The 18,219-nt window shown below is 41.5% G+C and overlaps 1 protein-coding gene across 2 annotated transcripts in view; it reads left to right on the plus strand.

Annotated features, from left to right (window-relative positions):
- The window catches only part of LOC134350080 (4F2 cell-surface antigen heavy chain-like), a 51,183-nt gene extending 38,149 nt beyond the window's left edge, over window positions 1–13,034 (plus strand). For both annotated transcript variants that reach the window (XM_063055008.1, XM_063055009.1), the window contains one exon: window positions 12,597–13,034. In XM_063055008.1, the coding sequence (XP_062911078.1) occupies window positions 12,597–12,932 (336 nt within the window). In that variant the 3' untranslated portion in view covers window positions 12,933–13,034. The remainder of the gene's footprint in view (window positions 1–12,596) is intronic.
- The last annotated feature ends 5,185 nt before the right edge of the window (window positions 13,035–18,219 follow it).

The raw sequence follows: 18,219 nt of genomic DNA on the forward strand, positions 1-18,219 counted from the left end.
CTCGTGAAATCCGGCTGGAGTTTTCCAGAAGGCATGTGGGAGAGTCTGAAGTCATTTGGAAGAAGGTTCTATGTTCTGATGAAACCAAAATTGAGCTTTTTGGCCATCAGACTAAACTGTATGTTTGGTGTAAGTCAAACACTGCACATCATCAAAAACACACCATCCCTACCGTGAAGCAGTGGCTGCATTGTGCTGTGGGATGCTTCACTGCAGCAGGCCCTGGAAGGCTTGTAAAGGTAAAGGGTAAGTGAATGCTGCAAAATACAGGGAAAGCCTGGTGGGGAACCTGATGCAGTCAGCAAGGGAACTCTATCTTGAGAGAAGATGTGTTTTCCAGCAAGACAATTACCCCAAGCATAAAGCCAAAACTGCACAGAAGTGGCTTTAAAAACAACAAAGTTAATGCCCTGGAGTGGCCAACTCAGTGTCCAGACCTCAATCCAATTGAGAATTTATGGTTGGACTTGAAAAGGGCTGCTCACTCACAGTCCCCATGCAATCTGACAGAGCTTGAGCAATTTTGTAAAAAAGAATGGGGAAAAATTGCAGTGTCCAGATGTGCAAAGCTGATAGAGACCTATCCACACAGACTCAAGGCTGTAATTGCTGCCAAAGGTGCATCTACTAAATACTGATGAAGGGGGCGAATACTTATAAACCACAAAGTAATTGCATGGATATTTGTAATTAATTTAGATCACCTTGTAGAGATTGTTTTCTGTTGATCAGTGTCAAAAAAGCCAAATTAAATCCACTGTGATTCAATGTTGTAAATAATGAAACATGAAAGCTTCCAAGGGGATGAATACTTTCATAGGCACTAATCTATATATATATATATATATGTTTTTTATTATGCACATACATATACAGTACACACACTTTTCCAAATGGGGAGAAAATTCAGAAAACGGATGTGGAAAGTTACTTGGGAGTCCTTTTGTTGGATAACTTGCAGGTTGAGTCGGTGGTAAGAAAGTCAAATGCAATGTTAGCATTCATTTTGAGAGGACTAGAATAGAAAAGCAAGGATGTAATACTGAGACTACAAAGCATTTGTCAGACCACATTTGGAGCAGTTTTGAGCTCCTTATCTAAAAAAAGAATGTGCTGGCATTGAAAAGAGTCCGGAGGAAGTTCATGAGAATGATCCCAGGAATGATGCAGTTAATGTATGAGAACATTTGATCGTCCTGGTCCGTACTGTCTGGAATTTAGAAGAATGAGGGATATCTCATTGAAACGTATTGAATATTGAAAGGCTTAAAAAGAGTGAATGTGGAGAGATCTAAAAATTCAAGATCATTTGATGCCATTTCCAGTATACAAATGTAAAAGGCAATCAAATAATTGTTACTCCAGATCTGACCACAGACACACACATTTAATGGTGGTGGCAGTTGAGGTGGGTTGATAGACATTGATCAGCCTTACTGCTTGGGGAAAATAACTTGTTTTTGGGTCTGGTAGTCCTGGATAGATGCTATGTAACCTCCTCCCTGATGGGCGTTGGACAAATTGTCCATGAACAGGGTGGGTGAGATCCTTCATGATATTGCTAGCCTTATATCTTTCTGTATATATGTCCTTGATGGTGGAAATCTGCTGCTTTGACTACCCATTGTAGAGCCTTCCTGAATACTGCTGTGTGCTTTCCATACCATGCAGTGATGCAGCTGTTAATGTGCTCTCTGCACTGCATCTGTAGGAGGTCATGAGTATTGATATGCATAGTCCTGCCTCCTCAGAAAGTTGAAATATTGTTGAGTTTTTTTGATTGTGTAGGATGAATTTTGGGAGCATGAGAGGTTGTGCAAGATGTACACTACCGGGAGTTTGAAACTGTATGCAATTTCCACTGCTGGGCCTCTGATGTAAAGAGAGCTAAGAGTGGTGTGAGTTCTCTTGAAGTTGATAACCGTCTCCTTTGTCTTGTTGACATTGAGCAGCAGGTTATTTGCCTTAGCACCAGGCCTTGAGCTCTTCCACCTCCTCTCTGTAGACCGTCTCGTTGATGATAAACCTTACCACTTTTGTGTCATCAGCGAACTTAACAATGTGATTACTCAGATGTTTGACCTTGCGGTCATGTGTGAGGAGGTGTAAAGCAGTGGGCTCAGCACACAGCCCTGGGGGGGTCCTTGTGTTGAGGATGATGGGGAGAGAGGAATGGTTGTGCATCCTGACTATTTGAGATCTGTTGGTTAGGAAGTCTAACATCCAGTTGCACAGTGGTGTATTTAGACCAAGGATTAGGAGTAGGAGTTTGTTCACCTTAGTGTAGAATGCCGAATTGACGTCCAGAAACAGCATTCTGGCACAAATGTCAGGACCAGGTACACGATGGCACTACGGCATCTGTCAAAGAGCAGTTCTGGTGGATGTCCAGTGTGGCAGGAATGGAGTTTTTGATGTGTGCCATTACCAGCATTCAAAGCATTCCATGATGATTGCTGTTGGTGCCACTGTGTGATTGTCATCTAGTTCTGACGCTACAGACTGCTTTGGTATAGGGATGATGGTGACTGATTTGAATCGTGTTGTGACAGCAGTCTGAATGAATGAAGTGTTGAAGATGTCACTGAGCTGGTGTACTCACTCCCAAAGTACTTTGCCTGGGATGTTGTCTGGCCTGGGTTGGCTCTTTGCGGTCATTCTCGTGTCTGCTGCTGTTAGAAATAGTGGCTGCTCACCTGGAAGGGGGTTAGCTTTTGTGGCTGACATTGTGTTACATGCCTTGACGCATGCATAAAAGTTGTTTAGAGCGTCAGGGAGGGAAGCATCACTGATTCATTTGATGGTTTTTCCTTGCGTAGTTAGTAATACCTTTGATACCCAGCCACATATGCCAGGAATCATCATCAGACAGGTGTTCCTGAATTTTTTTGTGTGTTGGCAATCTTTTCCCTCTTAATTCCCAACCTGAGGTCTCTCTTGGCAGCTCTGAGAGCTGTACTGTCACCAGACTTAAAGGCAGCGTCCCAGGCTTTTAGCAGGAACGCACCTCTGCATGCAACCAGGGCTTCTGGTTCAGCCGTGACATGACCGTTCCTGAGGTACCAGCGTAGTTTACACATTTACAGATGTAGTTGGTGACAGATGAGACATATTCTTCAAGGTCTGTATCTTCTCTGGTTGTGGCACCCTCCTTGAAATTCTGCTAGTTAATCTGTTCGAAACAGTCCCAAAGCAGGGAGATTGCCTTATTAGGCCATACAATGATGAGGAAGTCGAGGACCAGCGGGCATAGCCTCAATCCAAGGATATCCCTTTAGAACAGAGAGAGGACAAATTTGTTTAGCCAGAGGGTAGTGAATCTGTGGAATTCATTGCCCCAAATGGCTGTATTGGCCAAGACATTGGGTACATTTAAAGCAGAGGTTGATGGGTTCTTAATTACCAAGGGTTTCAAAGTTTGTGGGGAGAAGGTAGGCGAATGGGGTTGAGAGGGAGAATAAATCAGCCATGATTGAATGGCAGAGTCAACTCAATGGTTTGAATGGCTTAATTCTGCTCCTATGGCTTGTGGTTTTTTATCTTGAAATTATATGCCCTCATTGAGTATTCCCATAAGTGAAAACGTCTCAACATACAGTACTGTACAGAAGTCTTAGGCACATATATATAGCTAGAGTGTCTAAGACTCTTGCATAGTACTGTATTTGACACCATAGTACAGAGAGAGTTAGTTTGTAAATCTGGCGGGAGCAAAGGATATTGGAATGGCGAGGGTGGAGGCCCCCGGGAGGGCTGTTCGACAGGTGGCAGAGGAGTGCGAGATGTGAGTGGTGGCATGGGTGCAGACACACTCAGCCTTGAGATACCAGGCAAAGTCGTTTCATTCCAAACAATTGGTTTATTGATCATTACAGAATATCTCTGGTGCTTTCCACTCCATCCCCTCTCCCTGAAGCATGGTAGTTGGATATTACTGTAATATAACCCACTATTCTTCTACACTTTGAAGAATGCAGAACTAATGCATTTAGCATTTCAGTCCAGGGATTAGCCTGGTTAATCTATTTTGGTCCGCATTCAACAGTTTGAAATCCTTTTTGGAATAAATGGATTAAAACTATGCACAGTATTCCAGGTTGGCCTCACCCACTATACAATTATAACAAAATCTGCCTATTTGTAAACTCCCATTCCCTTCATATTAAAGGTTATTAGGTCATTTACCCTCTTAACTAGTTGGACCTGCCTGGTTGCATTTCTGGTTCAAGCACAAGAATACCTATGTTCTTCTATGCTCCATTGATTTGCTGTCACTTTCCATTTAGATACTAGGCTGCATTTTTTGATTCCCTCTTATCAAAGTATATGGCCTAACACTTTGCCACATTGGACTCTGGATTTTCTTTCACTCATTTTATCTGTTTTCCCAAAGCCTAGTTACATTTTCTTCTTACAAACATATTCTACGTATTTTTGTGACTTTAGCAAACTTGGATACCTTACATACGGTGTCCTTAATGTAAAGAGAAATAAGTTAGGGCCTGGGGTACTACACAGGTCCTTCTAAGACTCATTTATTCCAAACCTGTTTATTTTTGTTATAAACAATTCTCAATTCATAGTGATGCTCTTCCTCCATTATTATGAAATACCTTCTGGAAGTTCAAATGTAGCTCATCTACATGTTCCCCTTTATCTGCTCTAGTTAATACATCCTCAAAGAACTCAAGCAAATTTGTCAAACCTGATTAACTTGCTTTGATTATATTAAACTTCTCTAAATGGTCAGCTATTTCTTTGATTGTTCACTCCCTCTTGCCAACAATAGATATTAAGCCGACTGGTCTATAGTCTTATGCCTTTTATTTTCCTTCCTTCCTTGGACGGGGAGTCACATGGTATCCTCTCAGAATTCAGAGTTTGAAAAACTTCAACCAATGGGCCCACTATTTCTGCAGTCACTTCCATCAAAGCTCTTGGGTGCAGATCAGTGGTCATGAAGACTTGTTGCTTTTTGTCCCATGAGTTTTTCTAATACCTTGTCCATCATGATTGAAATTTTTACACATTCTTCCATGCTGTTTGAAACCAGCCCATCTGTGATCATCATGATATTTGTGGTATAATTCACAGTAAAGACTGATGCAAAAATCTGCTCTAGGTATCCGCTGGGTAAGACATTTAGAAGGATATGAGATAATTTTTCGGCCATAGAGTGATTGATGTCTAGAGTGTACTCAGGATGGGGCAACAGCTTGGAGTGAAGGCAGGTATTCTCAAAAACATTTAAGAAGTTTTTTTAGATGAACATTCGAAGCACCATGGCACAGAATACTTTGTGCCAATTGATAGAAATAGGAATTATTATCGATAAGTATCTGGTGAGCAGAAGGGCCTGTTTCCATATTATACAGTCCATTGACTCCAGTATTCCTAAATTTGTTTCACTGGGGTTTCATCATTCTTGAACAGGACAACCTGTTCGTTGTGTACAACCCCAGCCCTAATCGTGACAATGGATATGATTCACCTAGTGGGTCCAATTGTCCTGAAGGCTTCACTGCCATCCCACAAAATAGATCTATCCACCAATAGCAATAAGCCCATAAGATTAGATCCTGAAACTATACCTCTGTATTAAGGGATTTTTGTTAACTCATTGTTGTGTAAGACTTTCAAATGCATTCTCATGACTGAGAAGGATGGAGATATTTGGATGCTGGAACAAGATACAGGTAGGTTGAGTGAATGGGCAAAACCTGACCAATGGAATTTAGTGTGGAACAGTGTAAGGTCATACACTTCAGTAAGAGAAATGAAAGAGCAGCTGGTTAACTAAATGAAAAGAGATTGCAAATGAATGAAATACAGAGTTGTTTGCATTGAAATACAGAAGTGTCTGTTTTTGTGCATGAATCCGGATGGGGTCAGCATTTAGACTACTGTGCACAATTTTGGGCCTCTGGTTTAAGCAATATACCAGCATTAGAGAAAGGCCAAAGGAGACTCAGTGGGCTAGTCCCTGAAGTAGCTAAATAAGTTGGTTTGTGTTCTTTAGAATTTAAAAGAAAGGAATGATTGTAGGCCATAAGATACAGGTGTCTCCTGCTTTTCGAATGTTCGCTTTACGAAACCTCACTGTTACGAAAGACCTACAAAGTACATTAGTTACCTGTTTTCGCTAACAGAAGGTGTTTTCACTGTTACGAAGAAAGGCAGCGCATGATAAAAAGCAGCGCCCGATAAAAGGCAGCGCGCCGCGCACACCGAGCAGCCACTCTCCCCGGGATTCGGAACGGCATTCTAGCCGGCATTGCTTAAACATGTGCCTGTGAGCAGCCGTTAGCAAGATGAGTTCTAAGGTATCGGAAAAGCCTGAAAGAGCTCGTAAGGGTGTTACACTTAGCGTAAAACTAGACATAATTAAGCGTTTCGATCGTGGTGAACGAAGTAAGGACAAAGTGAGTTTGGCTTGTGGAAGTTGACGAACACGATGTTCAAGAGGTTTTGGCATCCCATGGCCAAGAACTGATAAATGAAGAGCTGAGGCAATTGGAAGAGGAAAAGATAACAATCGAAACTGAATTCAGTAGCGAAAGTGAAGTCGTCCAGGAACTGAACGTGAAGCAACCGCGGTGAGATTTTTTCTGCAATGATAAAGTACGACTTTAATTTTGAAAGGGTACATCGGTTTAGGGCATATTTGCAAGATAGTTTGAGTGCTTACAAAGAACTGTATGATCTAAAAACGCGCGAGGCTAAGCGGTCAAGCAAGCCTTCCACATCAGCCACAGCAGATGACGAACCTTGACCTTCGACATCGAGGTGGGCAGTCATAGGAGAAGATGAGCTGCCTGCCCTAATGGAGACAGACGATGAGATGACATCCCAGTGTCCCACCACCCCAACCCCCAGGCCGTGGACAGATTCGCGGAGAATGCAGCAGTAGCCGGGAGGCACACAGCACATCTTTAAGAAAAAAGCCGAAATAAACAAGCTAATTAATTAGGTGCCGCCCGGTACGTAAATGTCGGCCCAGATCAGAGACAATTGCTGATTGCGTCGCCTCTGATCTGGGCCGACATTTACGTGCCGGGCGCCACCTAATTAATTAGCATGTTTATTTCGGCTTTTTTCTTAAAGATGTGCTGTGTGCGTTCCAGCCAGCGCTGTACCCCTGCATGCTTCGCGGATCGGTATCAGTCGGCAGCCCAGAGGGTGGAGGCCACTGCACCACCCAAACTCCGACGACTCAGTCTAACACACCTTCATCAGTGTGCTCGACAAGCTGTCTTCCCAATTTCGGTAAGTGATACTACACTGTACATACATTATTTCTACTTTATATAGGCTGTGTATTTTTACGTGTTATTTGGTATGATTTGGCAGCTTCATAGCTTAAAGCTTACTGGAGAGAGTGTTTTTGCCGAGAGCGCTTGCGTGAAATTTTCTGCCGAGAGCGCATGCGTGAGATTTTCGCTACAGAGAACAGTGCCGGCAATGATTGTGGAAAAGTATTTCTACTTTATATAGGCTGTGTATTTATCATATAATTCCTGCTTTTACTATGTTACTGTTATTTTAGGTTTTGTGTGTTATTTGGCATGATTTGGTAGGTTATTTCTGGGTCTGCGAATGCTCACAAAATTTTCCCATATAAATGATAATTGCTTCTTCGCTTTACGACATTCTGGCTTACAAACCGTTTCATAGGAACGCTCTACCTTCGGATGGTGGGGGAAACCTGTATAGGAGCAAAATTGGGCCATTTGTTCAATCTAGTTTGCTCTGCCATTTCATCATGATTGATCCATTTCCCTCTCAGCCCCAGTTTCTTGTCTTCTCCCCATAGTACTTTATGCCCTGACTAATGAAGAACCTTAAATATACCCAACGACTTGGCCTCCACATTTGCCTGTGGTAACAAATTCCACAGATTCACCACTTTCTGGTTAAAGAAATTCCTCCTCATATCTATTCTAAATGGATGTCCCTCTATTCTGAAGCTGTGTCCTTGGGTCTTAGACTCCCCTATCATAGGAAATATACTCTCTACATCATCTCTTTTGAGGCATTTCAACATTCAATAGGTTTCAATGAGATACCGCTTCATTCTTCTGAATTCCAGTGAGTATGGGCCCAGAGGCATCAAAGGCTTCTCAATGTGATAAGCCTTTCAATCCTGGAATCAGCTTTGCGAACCTCCTTTGAATCTTCTCCAATGCCAGCAGATCCTTTAAATAACGAGCCTGGAACTGCTCACAATTTTTCAAGTGAGGCCTCACCAGTGCCTTATAAGTCTCAATATTATATCCTTGCTTTTATTCAATAGACAATAGGTGCAGGAGTAGGCCATTCGGCCCTTTGAGCCAGCACCACCATTCACTGTGATCATGGCTGATCATCCACAATCAGTATCCAATTCCTGCCTTATCCCCATAACCTTTGATTCCACTATCTTTAAGAGCTCTATCCAGCTCTATCCATCTATCCATCTAGTCCTCTTGAAATGATTGCTAACATCACATTTGCCTTCCTCACCACTGACTTAAGTTGCAAATTAACCTTTGGGAAATCCTGCTCAACGACTCCAATGTTCCTTTGCACCTCATATTTTTGAATTTTTGCTCCATTTAGAAAATAGGTTGTGCTTTTATCTCTTCTACTAAGGTACATGCTCATACACTTCCCAACAGTGTAATCCATCTGCTATTTCTCTACCCATTCTCCTAATCTGACCAAGTTCTTCTGTGGCCTCTCTGCTTCCTCAAAACTTCCTGCTCTTCCACCTATCTTCGTAACGTCTGTAAACTAGGCCACAAAGACATCAGTTTTGACTTCTGAATCATTGACGTATAACGTAAAAAGAAGTGGTCTCAACACAGCCTATGTGGAACACCACTAGTCACCGACAGCCAATTAGGAAAGGCTTCCTTTATTCCCACTCTTTGCCTCCTGCTAATCAGCCACTGCTTTATCCATGCTAGAATCTTTCCTGTAATATCATGGGCTCATAGCTTGTTCAGCAACCTCGTGTGACACCCTGAAAATCCAAGTACACAACATCAACCAATTCTCCTGCGTCTATCCTGTTGGTTACTTTTTCAAAGAATTCCAACAGATTTGTCTGGCTCAATTTTCCCTTGAGGAAACCCCGCTGACTATGGCCTATTTTATCATTTGCCTCCATGTACCTCAAAACCATATCCGTAACAATTGACTCCAACATCTTCCCAACCACTGAGGTCAGACTAACTGGCCTATAATTTCTTTTCCTCTGCCTCTCTCCCTTCTTGAACTGTGGAGTGACAGATGCAATTTTCCAGTCCTCCAGTATCATGCCAGAATCCATTGATTCTTGAAAGATCATTACTAATCCCTCCACTATTTCTTTAGCCACATCTTTCAGAACCACCTCATTCAGCTGACTTATTGGAACATACTTTATAAGATCCTAAGTGGGCATGATAAGCTTAGGACATTTCCATTTGTGGAAGAGTCTTGAATGAGGGCATTGAGTTTCAGGACAAGGTGGGTTGGCCGGAACATTGGGGTGAGAGGTGGAATGGTCATTTAAAACTGATGTGCATAGGTATTTCTTCCCATGGAATGTGACAAATCTGTAGAATTTAGTACCTTGAAGAGTTTGGCAGCTAGATCCATGGAAAATGTAAAATGAAGATGGGTGAATTTTGAAAGGTGAGGGTGATAGGGAAACCAGATTTGATTTGGGAGCTTAAGGTAAAGGAACCCTTAAGAGCCTGATCATAATATGACCAGCATTTGCAGATTTTCTCGTTTATAATATAGAATTCACCCTGCGGTTTAAAAGGAGCTGACTAGATTTACAACCCTCTGCAGCTTTTGGTCCTGTGCCCCGCCTCCCCATACCAGTCAGCAATGCAGCCTGTCAGGATGCTCTCCACGGTATATCTGTAGAAGTTTTTGAGTGTATTTGTTGACATGCCAAATCTCTTCAAACTCCTAGTAAAGTATAGCTACTGTCTTGCTTTGTTTAATACTACATCGATCTGTCGGGACCTGGTTAGATCCTCAGAGATCTTGACACCCAGGAAGTTGAAACTGCTCACTCTCTGCACTTCTGATCCCTCTATGAGGATTGGTATATGTTCCTTTGTCTTACCCTTCCTGAAGTCCACAATCAGCTCTTTTGTCTTACTGACGTTGAGTGCCAGGTTGTTGCTGCGGCACCACTCCACTAGTTAGCATATCTCACTCCTGTACGCCCTCTCGTCACCACCTGAAATTCTACCAACAGTGTATCATCAGCATATTTATAGATGGTATTTGAGCTTCCCTAGCCACACAGTCATGTGTATATAGAGAGTAGAGCAGTGGGCTAAGCACACACCCCTGATGTGTTATCACCAATCTGCACAGATTGTGGTCTTCCAGTTAGGAAGCCAAGGATCCAACTGCAGAGGGAGGTAGACGCCCAGGTTCTGCAACTTCTCAATCTGGATGTTGGAATTGATGGTTTTGTGGCCAAGCATGCAAACAATACAAAGCTAGGCGGAGGAGCAGCTGGTGTTGAGGAAGCTGGGAGGCTACTGAAGGACTTGGACAATTGGGAGAATGGGCAAAGAAGTGGCAGATGGAATGTAGTGTAGGGAAGTGTATAGTCATGCACTTGGGTAAAAGAAATAAAGGCGCAGACTATTTTCTAAACAGGGAGAACATTTAAAAATCGGAGGTGCAAAAAGACTTTGAGTCCTTGTGCAAGATTCCCTAAAATTTAACTTGCAGATTGAGTTAGTGGTAAGGAAGGTAAATGCAGTATTATCATTCCTTTTGAGAGGACAACAATATCTGAGTATGGATTTATTGCTGAGGCTTTATAAGGCATTGGTCAGCCTGCACGGAGTATTGTGAGCATTTGGGCCCTTTATCTAATATAAAACAATAGTGTTGGCACTGGAGAAGGTCTAGAGGAACTTCAGAAGAATGATCCAAGAATGAACGATTAGCATATGAAAGGCCTAGATAGCATGAATGTTGAGAAGATATTTTCTATAGTGGTTTAATTTAGGACCAGAGAACACAACCTTAGAATAGAGAAATGTGCATTTGGAACAGAGATGCCAAGGAACGCAAAATGCTGAAGGAACTCAACAGGCCAGGCAGCATCTATGGGGAAAAAAAGTACAGTCGACGTTTTGGGCTGAAACCCTTCAGCAGGACTTCAGAGATGCCAAGGAATTTCTTTAGCCCGAGAGTGATGAGTCTGGAGTTCATTTCCACCAATGGTGGTGGAGGTCAAATCATTGAATATATTTAAAGAAAAGTTTGATAGGTTCTTGATTATTTAGAGCATTAAAGATTACCATATAACCATATAACAATTACAGCACGGAAAAGAATTTTGAAAGCTGCCGATGTTACTGTTGGTTTTGCTCGTAGCAAAGTGGTCTCTCTTAGTCGGCATCCAATAATAGGTAAAATGGAATGTCTGTTGCTTGAGTGGATTGATGGGTGTACAAAGCGTGGCGCTCCATTGTTTTTTTATACTTAAGGAGAAATCAGTCAGTCTTTTTAATAAGCTGAAACAGAAAGCACTGGATGATGGTGATGAAAGTGTTGCGAAAGTGGAGTTTAAAGGTAGTCATGAGTGGTTTGATTGGGTTCTGAGGTGAGGGCAGCTTCATAGTTTAAGCAGTAGTCCCCAGCCTCCGGGCTGCAGACCGATATGTTGCTGCAAAGAATGCAGGGGTGCAGCAGCAGTCGGAACGCACCCAGCACATCTTTAAGAAAAAAGGCGAAATAAACAAGCTAATTAATTAGGTGCTGCCCGGCACGTAAATGTCGGCCCAGATCAGAGGAGATTGCCAATTGTGTCAGGTGGTTATTCGTATAAGCAAGTGTTTAACTGTGACAAAACTGCAATTTATTGGAGTCTTCCCAATTCCGGTAAGTGAAACTACACTGTACATACATTATTTCTACTTTATATAGGCTGTGTATTTTTATGTGTTATTTGGTATGATTTGGCAGCTTCATAGCTTAAAGGTTACTAGAGAGAGAGCTTCTGCGAGATTTTCGCTGCGCTAGACAGTGCTGCAGAAAAGTATTTCTACTTTATATAGGCTGTGTATTTATCATATCATTCCTGCTTTTACTATATATTACCATTATTATAGGTTTTTTGTGTTACTTGGCATGATTTTGTAGGTTATTTTTTGGGTCTGGGAACGCTCAAAAATTTTTCCCATATTAATGGTAATTGCTTATTCACTTTACGACATTCTGGCTTACGAACCGTTTCATAGGAACGCTCTACCTTCGGATAGCGGGGGAAACCTGTACATCTGTAGAGGTTTTTGAGTGTATTTGTTGACATACCAAATCTCTTCCAACTTCTAAGGAGGTATAACAGCCACTGTCTTGCCTTCTTTATAACTGCTTCAGTATGTTGGGACCAGGTGGTATCCAGTTTAAGACTGATAGTTAAAAAATATTTCAAAGGTACATCATGAGAAATATTTGCCAAACGATTAAGAGCAGAGCAGGATCATTCTGAGCTTCTGCACAGATATTATAGGCTGAATTGCATCTATCTGGGATGTATAATAATGATTTTGTTTTGGGCATAACAATTTTTTTCTTTGTTTTAACAGCAACAGTCTGAAGATCCATTATCAACTTTGTCATTTTACAGAACACTTGGAAAGATGAGAATTGAAGAACAACCCTTGCAGTATGGTGACTTCAGCGTAATGCTAAATACAACAAATATCCTTGCATATGTAAGACAATGGCATGAGACAGGAATTTTAGTTATCTTGAATTTTGGTGGTGCAGTTACTTATGATTTTACTGCATTAAATTTACCTCCAACTGCTGTTCTACTTGCAAAGTCTACAAATTTAACCCAATGTGAATTAATACATTTGCAGACTATGGTAATTGAAGCAAACGTGGGATATGTACTAAGATATTTTAAAGTAGAGTAGTTCTTGATCTATGATAATTTTTAAGTGAATAGAATTATATGAACAGTATGATTTTGAAAAAGCAAGCACGCTGATTGCTTTTCATATCCTAATTGAAAATGATGGAAGAATTAGGTAAATTTACTTTGTGATTTGAAATTTAAATAAAAGCAGTTATATAGTTAACTATCGTTGTAAACTGTGTTCTTTTTCAGTGTCAATCTCAAATTGAATACAACTTGAGAGGAAGTACACTTCTTTAGCAATGAGAAGTGTGCAAAATGAATTGATCTGTTCATGTGTACAAACTTTGCCAGTTTTCATGGATTTCAAAAGCAATTCTAAATTCTTCAGTCAGACAGATCATATTTATAATGTCTGTATCCATTTAAAATGGGTTGAAAGGAGTTTGTTTTCATCACAGTAATTATCAGTTTGTTAAAACAAAGGTACAGTAGGTAAGGAAAATTTCTACCAATATGTGGTACCAATTTTTCAATCATTTCCTTGCATTACAAAATTGACATTCTCCATGAGTGTATTAATCACTTTTTATATGGATATGCATCATTATTCTTGAACTTTTACCAGTGTATATCTGTAATTCCTTGGCATGAATACAAAATATTCCTTTAATATTTTAGTTTCCTACTTCAATGTCTAAAAACAACACCTCACCAACAACAGAAATTGTTAGATTATTTTCTGGGATCCCCACATTATAGCTGTTCGGGTAACAGAATTCATAAAACACTGACAAAAATTTGAGATACAGAATAAAATTCGCTCTCATGAAGTATATGTGATTAAATATATAAATAAATACATATTTTAAACGCATCTTAATGCATGCACAGAAAATAAGGCTTGGTATTACAAAAAATTATGATAGTGGTTGCTTTCTGGGAATGCAGCCCTTTCTTCATCAAGGAAGTCACCCGTATTTGGAAATGGGTTGTTACTTTTTTTTTGGGGCGTGTCTGTGCATCTGCGATGATGTCTTTTTCATGGCTTTTTACAAGGTGCAGAGCGAGAGAGAGAGACTGTGTGGCGCGCCACTCCTCACAGACATTTTTGCAGTATTTTCCCTTTATTTTATGAGGTCGAGTTGCGATCTCGACACTCAACCCGGCACAGCTGGAAAGCGTACTCGGGAGTGGACCCGACTAGTTTTGAACCTGAGAACCTCCTCTCCTGGGTCCAGCGCTGATGTCATTGCGCCACCAGTCAGCCCAGGTTGTTACTTTGTTATAGCAAAGATAATGTGAGTTATTGATTGTGAAATTCTATAGGGTCAAAAAATTTGCCTGCACAGTGCTGGAGAAAAATTTGATATACAGAAAGAAGTTAATACGGTGGTAACTATTACTTAACATACATTCCTGGCACAGTTTACAATGGTCACTGGAGGATGTGTGCTCTTTGGTGCTCAGTTCTTGTGTATCCTGGTAGTGTTTGTTGGTGCAATACTCAAAGAGCTGAAGGAACTCAGTGGGTTAGTGCTTGTCTGGACTGGAATGTTTAATACGAGAGGACATAAATTTAAGGTAAAAGGTGGAAACTTTAGAGAAAATGGAACTATGACTTTGTGGCTGTTACAAAAACTTGGCTATCATAATGGCAAAAATGGCTGCTGGATGTTCCAGGATTTAATTACCTCAAAAGGGACAGGGTTGGAGGTAAAAGAGGAGGGGGGAGTGGCATTATTACAGAAATAGGAGAAGACTGCATAGGAAAGTATTTAATCTGGGGAGAGGGAATTATGATGGTATTAGGCAGCAAAATTTGGGAACAGGTGCATTGGGAAAATGTATATTGGAAATGCGGAGCTTGTTCAGGGAGCACTTGCATGGGGTTCTGGATGGGTTTGTCCCGTTGAGGCAGGGAACAGATAGTAGGGTGAGGAACCATAGTTGAAAGAGAAGTGCAACGTCTCATCAAGAGGAAGAAGCAACTTGAGGTTAAGGAAGTAAAGATCAGATAGGGTCTTGGCAGTTACAAGGCGGGCAGGAAAGATGAACAGCAGAAGGAACTTTGGAGAACTAGAAGGGGACATGAGAAGGCCTTGGAGAGTAGTATTAAGGAAAACGCCAAGGTGCTCCACACGCAGGTGAAGAACAAGGGGATGACTGGATAGTGTTCTGGTTATCTCATAAGAAGGAGGGCACAAATGAGATATATCAGAATGCTCCCCCGGATTAGAGAACATGCCTTACAACAGAAGGTTGAGTGAGCTCGGGCTTTCTTCTTTAGAGAGAAGGAGAAAGAGAGGTGACTTGATACATGTGTATAAGATGATAAGAGACACAGACAGAGTGGACAGCTAGTGCTATTTTCCTAGGGCAGAAATGGCTAATATGAGAGGGCATAATTTTACAGTGATTGGAGTATGGGGGATGTCAGAGTTATGTTTGTTTTTACACAGGGTGTGATAACTGCCTAAGGACGCACTGCCAGAGCTGGTGGTAGAGATAAATACTGTGAAGGGATCCTGAAGTAGAGAGAGAGAGAGTCATTTATCACTGATGGCTTGTTTGTAAAAGAGAGAGAAAGACGAAGATTAACGGTTGGACTGTCACTTTAAGGCACTGGAAGTAACTTAGGATTTCTACTGAGTTTGGAGTTGGAGACAGCACCAAGCAGCTGGAAAGTTGCTATGGTGACCGAAGGCAGGTTGTTGATATTACTTGTTCAAGGACAGTTCGCCTGCTTGTGCATTTCTTCACAGACAAAGGAAGGAGGGATTATTTGAATGACAGTAGATGCTCAGTACGGTGAGATAAATAGGAGGTCAGATGATACAGACCTCAGACACATGATCTGGACACTGAGTGAGCATTGTTGTGCCCGCAGAAAAAGTGGGTTTTAGAGGATCGATCCAATTGCTCTTGCAGTGGAAAGAAGGAAAAGAAGGGTTGACTGGTGGGGAGTCGTCTATGTGTCCACCCTCGCCTGGGGGATAGCTCCACCACAGAAAACCGGTCCCCTTTGTTAAAGTCACAGTTGGTGACTTGTAAAGGATTTTGGAGGACGACGAGAAGATCAATGGTATCAGCTCACCTGAAGACTCAAACCTCTCCCTCTCCGTCACTACTCAACTCAATGCCACGAACTGAACTGAACTGAACTTTACTCATCATCGTAAGACTGTTTATCTTTTTACTCCTAGACTTAAGCTTCGTTTTTCATACATATATATTTCCACACTTACTGATATATATATATATATGATCATTGCTAACCTGTTTGATTTATCTACATTTATATTACTGTATTGCACAGTTACTAATACATATTATTAGTTTATAGCAATACTGGACTCCAAAGTGTTTTCTATTTCTGCTGGTTCTTTATTCCTGTCATGGGGTACGTGACAATACTTTAGGAACATTTAAGAGACTCTTCGATGGGGACATGTATGAACAAAAGGAAATGGAATGCTGTAATGGAGGGAAGGGTTAGATTGAGCTTGGTGTAGGTTAAAAGGTCAGAACGTTATCATGGGCCAAAGGGCTACTACTGTGCTGTTAGGTTCTATGAAATGTGCAGGCATAATTTCTACACAGAGTAGTAACATCCCAGTCCAGGTGAAGCATTTCAACCCTAAACAACTATCTGTTTCCTTCCATGGATGCTGCCTGACCCGCAAGAGTTCCTCTTGCAGTTTTGTGTGTTCTTCCAGATTTTCTGCATCTGCAGTTTTCACTGCTTCTGTGGTGTGCACTTTGCCACATTAGTTTTGATCGCATAGAGTGCTGTTCACTACCAAGAAGAACTAGTATCCAATAATGCTGACAGCTCAAAGTGAATGCTTTTGAAAAGATCAGATACCTGGCTCTTGCAGTCTAATTCTTTGTGAAAGACTTGTTAAGTAAACTTACCTAGTTATTACCACACCCATTATATTTTCAGTGGCTTGTCCCTCAAAATTAATGGACTAGAAATATTGGAAGAAATCCTGCAAAATGAGATGCGGTTGCTTGCACCTCAGGTGAGAAATGAGCAAAGGAAGGATTAAGACATAAAATATGTGGACCCAGTTCTTATTCACCTTGGCTTCACAGGGTGCCATCCTCTAAAAGGCAGGAGGAGAAGATGGCGACGCGGCGTGACGCAGCTTGCAGTGGCCACTCCGGTGGTGATGTCTGTTATTTGTTAAGTAGGGTGCCGTGCACAATTCTGATTTGATGGAGACGGACATGAGAGCATGGAGGAACATCTGGTGAAACTTCTGAAATGCCTGCTTCACTGCTGCTGCTGCTACTATGTGGGTGGTACAGAATCTCTGGAGGAGAAGGCTCTGAGACCTCGGCTTTGCTTGTTGATCGGCGGCCAGGGTGGGGTCGAAGCGCTTGGTAGAGGATGGTGCTTGGAAGGGGTGGTCGGAGGCTCACAGTTTTTGGACGGACTCAGAGTCCGCTGCGGTCGGGTGCTTCCAATGGTGCTGCATCGGCAAGTTGGCGGCACTTGGATGTTCATGGCAGGGAGAGTTCCTCCCGTCTACTGCCTACATGAGATGATGAGTCTATCGGGACATTGAGACTTTTTTTTACCGTGCCCATGGTCTGCTCTTTATCAAATTATGGTATTGCTTTGCACTGTTGTAACTATATGTTATAATTATGTGGTTTTGTCAGTTTTAGTCTTGGTTTGTCCTGTGTTTTCTTGTGATATCATTCTGGAGGAACGTTGTATCATTTTTTAATGCATGCATTTCTAAATGACAATAAACAAGGACTGAGTGTCATCATAATCTAAAAAAAAATCTAATCGACGCTTCTTGCAAAAGATTGGGGTTTTTTGAGGTGACTATGGTTTCTGAGTGAAAGCTGCACATCAGGAATGAATACATATTGTGAATTTTGCTTCTTGTTGTTAAAAGTGGTTATGATGTATTAGTGGTTAGTTTGTTTTCCTTGCAACTGTCAATTTACAATGTTTTGGTAGTATCTGATGTCAGTGAAATACAGAATAGGAAACATGGGACAAATGTAGCACAGGAAGAGGACATCTGGCTCATGATGTTGTGCCTGACTAATTAAGCTAATGATGCCTAATGACACCTAGTCCCTTCTGCCTGCACATGGTCCATATCCCTCCATTCTCTGCATATTCATGATCCTATCCAACAGCCTCTTAAACACTTCCATCATATATCTCAACCACCACCCTGAGGAGTGCATTCCAGCCACCCATCTCTCTAGTGTTATCTAATATCAAGTAATCTTTAGTATTTGACATTTGGACTCAGGGAAAGGATGCCATTTATGTAATCTGTGCCTCTCAGAATTGTATAAACTATCAGACT

Source organism: Mobula hypostoma, chromosome 8, assembly GCF_963921235.1.
Source record: "Mobula hypostoma chromosome 8, sMobHyp1.1, whole genome shotgun sequence".
NCBI classification, from domain to species: Eukaryota; Metazoa; Chordata; class Chondrichthyes; order Myliobatiformes; family Myliobatidae; genus Mobula; species Mobula hypostoma.